Source organism: Psammomys obesus, unplaced genomic scaffold, assembly GCF_907164565.1.
Source record: "Psammomys obesus unplaced genomic scaffold, mPsaObe1.curated_primary_1811, whole genome shotgun sequence".
NCBI classification, from domain to species: Eukaryota; Metazoa; Chordata; class Mammalia; order Rodentia; family Muridae; genus Psammomys; species Psammomys obesus.
Genome location: NW_026585691.1, coordinates 11667053 through 11672030, shown reverse-complemented (window position 1 = coordinate 11672030; position 4978 = coordinate 11667053). Strand labels below are relative to the sequence as shown.

General features: G+C 44.7%; 1 protein-coding gene across 1 annotated transcript in view; it reads right to left on the bottom strand.

Moving 5' to 3' along the window:
* Positions 1–544: 544 nt before the first annotated feature.
* Positions 545–4978, bottom strand: part of Atosa (atos homolog A) — a 58743-nt gene continuing 54309 nt past the window's right edge. The window contains exon 12 of the mRNA XM_055598553.1: positions 545–1518. Within this exon, the coding sequence (XP_055454528.1) occupies positions 1365–1518 (154 nt within the window). The 3' untranslated portion in view covers positions 545–1364. The remainder of the gene's footprint in view (positions 1519–4978) is intronic.

The window sequence follows — 4978 nt, the reverse complement described above, 5'->3', positions numbered from 1 at the left end:
CAGTATACCACCATGCCTGGTTCCCACTGTGCTGTGGGCTGAACCTAGGGCTTTGTGCATGTTAGGCAAGAACTTTGTGACTCATCTACAGTTCATCATGGGAAAGACTGCGTTTTTAATTAAAGGGATACATAGTAGCGGAATTGAAAGTTGTCTGGAACCCAGTGAGATTCTGAGTGGTTAATAGTTGGTTTTGAGACAGGGTCTATAGTCCTGGCTGTCCTGGAGCTCACTATGTCACTATGTAGACCAGGCTGGACTCACACTTGCAGCAACCGTCCAGCCTCTGCACCTCAAGTGTTGGGGTAACAGGAGTGTGCCCCCCCTCCCTGGGCTGCCTCAAAACCTTCCTGTCCTGTTGTCTAGCATGCTGCCCATCACCCCAGCACAAATATCAAGACTGCTGTGCTCTATCTGAGCCCGACAGGAAGAGGCTTCTGATACGTCAGGCTCCCTTGCTTGGTGGCAGCTAGAGAGGTGGAATGGAAGCTGCCTGATGGCTAATCCAACAGGCACATAAATGTCTAAGAACAAAAGCCAAATACACGTTTTAGTTTTTTGCATATATTTACAATATAAATATTGTTTTCAAAGTACATATTCTTTTTTAACAGTGTGAGAAAATGATCTAGCATGGGACAGCAATTTAAAGTAAAACCTCTACAGTAGTGATTGAGGGAAAAATAGATTTTTTTTGTGTGTCGGGGGGAACCTTAGAAGGAATGAGAATGGGCACAAGGCTGAGCACTGCCAGGGGGATGGGAGCAGCTTTGTCTCGCTGCACGGAGGAATGGCATGTTATGCAGGGGAGGGCCCTAGGTGAGTGCAATAAAGCCTAACTGGAGAGATACAAAAAGCATACATGCTTGCATAGTGCATTAACCTGGAAGAAGCCCAACATTTCATTCTCATTTTCAGTAGCTTAAGTGAACAGCACTTAAAACACACCACACAAAATTAAAGACTTGTGCATATATTTCAGATTTCAACATTAATGTCAAAAATACATAGTATGATTTTACATAGGATTGTGCTACGTTAGGACACTAGAGACAAACATCACTTGAGTATTAAGGAAAACATTAAATATTAAATAACAGAAATAAAATGTGTAAACACTAATCTAACTGGGGATTTTGCTATCCAACTGTTCAATGAAGTGGTTTCAACAGTACAAAAAGGGTGAGGACACGGGTGCTTCCAGTCCACTTGGAGTCACGTATCTCACTTGAGGGTCCTTTAATAAAATCTGGTCCAGGACAGAGGAGGGCCACGCCCTTGGCTCTCATTCGATGTATTCCGTTCTGTGAATGCTCATGTTCAAGCTTGGGTACTGAGCAAATACTTTTAAGCTGTCCACCTCATCAGCATCTTGGTGAAAACTGAGGGTTTGTTGGCGATTCAGTGTACGATTTGAGTTCATACGCAGCACCGCTATCAACCTCCATGGACTTTCTAGAGAACAGGAGCCGTACGTCCCTGTGGAGGTAGATCTTTCCAGACCTAGAACTCTGGAACCTAAATAAACACACAGAAAGATCAATGATGTTAGGGCGTGAGTCTCTAGAACAAGTAGAGCAATTATGCACGCAGGAAGAATCAGTCTTGCTGTGCTACTGATCAGCTCTGTCCCACAGTGTTTAGGGTCTGGGCTGTCAACAGCATGCTCCCGATTCATCACTCTCAGACTCTCTGCTCCTGTCCTGTAATGCCAAGGCTTCTTTCTCTAGGTGAGTCTGGGTTTTGGCTTCACCACTCCTCTCTGACTGTGCTCCACATGCACCTTCCCCATCTAAGCTATCATATTTCCACTGACACTAGCTAATTATCTGATTATGCCTTGGGCTTTGCTGGTCAGGCATATTCTAGACACACAGACAGACACAATTCATACAAATCAGCTGCCCATGACATAGGGTAGATTAAAATGGACCCTATGCTCATAGAGTCACTTTAGAATATTAAAAGTTTTTTTTTTTTTTTCTGGATGAATTGCTTACATATGAAATACCAGCACTCAGTAGGCTGAGACAAGATGTGACTGTCGTGTTTTAGGCCACCTTGGATTTACATATTGAGTTAGAAGCCAGCCTGGGCTAAAATATAACACTCTGTCTCAAAATAAAATAAAACATACAAGAAAAGATTCAAGTTTTTCTTAACGTGCATTTGTGCATGTGTGCATGTGCTTGAAGGTCAGAGTTGACACTGGTTATCTTCCTCTGTTGCTCTCCTTTTGGAAGGACCCTGCTGTTTGAGGTTGCTGTTCTCCCAGTCTGGATAGCCTTTCTGAGCTCAGCCCTAGATGGGGGACTCCCTCTCCCCAGCAGGGCCTCCTACGCTCTGCCTGACCTCATCTGGAGCCGGCTAGATGACCCTGCCACATCTGATATATGGCCTTTGGCACAGTTCCTTGCTGTGTTCCTGTTCATATGATAGGAGAAACCAAGCATCCTTGAAGTGCCTAGTTCCAACCCATTATGTACACCTCTTCTGGAGGCCCCACTCCCTCTCCAAGGACTATTTGGCCTTGTTCTCCCTGAACACAGTTGAGCTATCTCTCTGAAGTGGTTCCCAGAGGTCATTGCTGTCATGCTGCTGTCCTTTCAAGCCCTGCCCCTCACCTTCTGCTCCCCTGCCCTTGTAGGCCGATGGCCAACAATCCCCCAGGGAAGAGGAGAACCACACTCTCCATTTCATTTAAGGAGGCAAGGTCTCTCACTGAACCTAGAGTTCATTGATTGGGCTAGTCTAGTGTCTTAGTTAGCTAGTTAGTCTTATTGTTCTATTGTTGTGATAAAAACACCATGATCATAAACAATTTGGGGAGAAAAAGGATTTACTTCATCTTACAACTTGTAATCCATCATCCAGAAGTCAGGGTAGGGACTCAAGGTCGGAACCTGCGGGCAGAAACTGAAGCAGAGGCCAGGGCATAAAGGCACTTACTGGCTTGCTCCTCCTGCTCTCTTACAGCACTCAGAACTACCAGCCCAAGGGTGTCATCTCCTCCAGAGAGAGCTAGGCCCTCCAACATCAATCATCTATCAGGAAATGCGTCCCAGGCTTGTCCACAGGCCAATTTGGTGAGAACATTTCCTCAACTGAGGCTCCCTCTTCCAAAATGACTCTAACTTAGGTCAAGCTGACATACAAATATTAGCCAGTGCGTTCAGCCATCCAGGACTCTATCTTTGCTTCCTAAGAGCAAGGATTCTAGGTAGTCGCCACATCTACCCAGCTTCTGTGTGCTTCCTGGAAACGTGAACTCCGGACTTCAGATCTGAGCAGCAGGTGCACTGACTCAACACGCCTCCAGTCCCCTACCCCCTAGGTCGACCAGTTTTGTTTTGAGACTGAGACTCGAACTGTATTCATGCTGCCCTGACTAACTATGTAATGAGGGTTGCTCTTTAACTTTTAGTAATCCTCCTGCCTTGGCTTCCTTCATGCTACTAGTATTACAGATGAGTGCACCATGCTGGGCAAGCTTCAAGTTCTGGGACAATCACTGTTATCAGCAGTTGGTTAAATAAAACCATTGAACCTGAACAACACCAGAAGACAGAGGTTAGTGGTGAAATGAAAAGGGGCTATAAAAGTTGGCACAGAACAGTTTCAATCTTCCACTAACTTTCCCCAGCAGAAGCCACCCAGTACTAATTTCTCTCTGTTTCCTTGGCATGGCAGAATCGGTCTGTTTTTGTGGATTTTACTCCAAAACTAATATGGAAAGGCCTGGTGTGACAGCATGTGCCAAGATAGACCTCTGTGACTGGCTCCCTCCTCCCCCCTAAAGTTTTCACCTTGGGAAGCTTTTGGGGTGATGCCATTTTTCCAAATAGGCTTTGTATAGCTTCTAAGCAGTCATGTGAAAACTGAAGGAGGAGGTCACTGAATTTGGGTAGATGTCGGTTATACACTGCTAATGCCACGAAACCTTGAGAGGCTGGCAATGAAACTCAGAGGCACGCACAGGCTGTAGGTTTGATTGTAGACACCACAAAACAAAGAATACCAACCAATCAAGACCTCAAAAGAGAATGGTGTGAAATGAAAGCTGAATCAGATAACTGAATTTTTTCCTATGGGGCTGGGAGGTTGGCTGGGTTGTTGACTGACGACCGATTTTGGGAGTGAACACAGAGCCTTGTACATACTAGGAAAGGACTCTACCAATAAACTGTATCTTCAGCTCTCTTTTTTCTTTTGATTCGGAGACAAGGTCTTACTATGCTGCCAAGGCTGATCTTGAACATGCACTGTAACCTAGGCAGAGTTGAACTTGGCATCCTCCCTCCTCAGCCTCCCAAACTGCTAAAATCAGAGGCCCACGTCACCAGGATTGATTTATTGCTATTTTGCTTGTTTGTTTTTTGAGAAAGGGTTTCTCTGTGAAGCCCTGACTGCCCTGGAACTTGTTTTGTAGACAAGGCTGCCCTCAAACTGAGAGATCTGCCTGCCTCTGCTGGGACTGAGTACTGGGATTGAAGGTGTGCACCATCACAGCCCAGCTACATCCATCTATCCACCCATCCATCCACCCACCCATCCATCTACCCATCCATCTACCCATCCATTCATCCATCCGTCTATCTAACTATCAATCATTGTAGCACTGAGAACCAAATCAAGGGACTTCCTCATACTAAGGAAATACACCATCACTGAGTGACACAGCCTACCACTGGGAAGTATTCCTATAGTGTGTTGTTTCATTACAAGTCTGCATTTTCTTTTGCTTCCTTGTTTGTTTTTTTTTTTGTTTGTTTGTTTTTTGTTTTTTTTTACGTTTCTCACATCAGGGTATTACTCTGTAACCCAGACTCACACAGAACTCCATTATACAGTCTAGGATGACCTTGAATTCACAGCAGTCAGTTCTCCTGCCTTAGGCTTCCCAAGTGCTTGGTTTAACCGTATCTTGGAACATATATATATATATATATATATATATATATATATATATATATATATA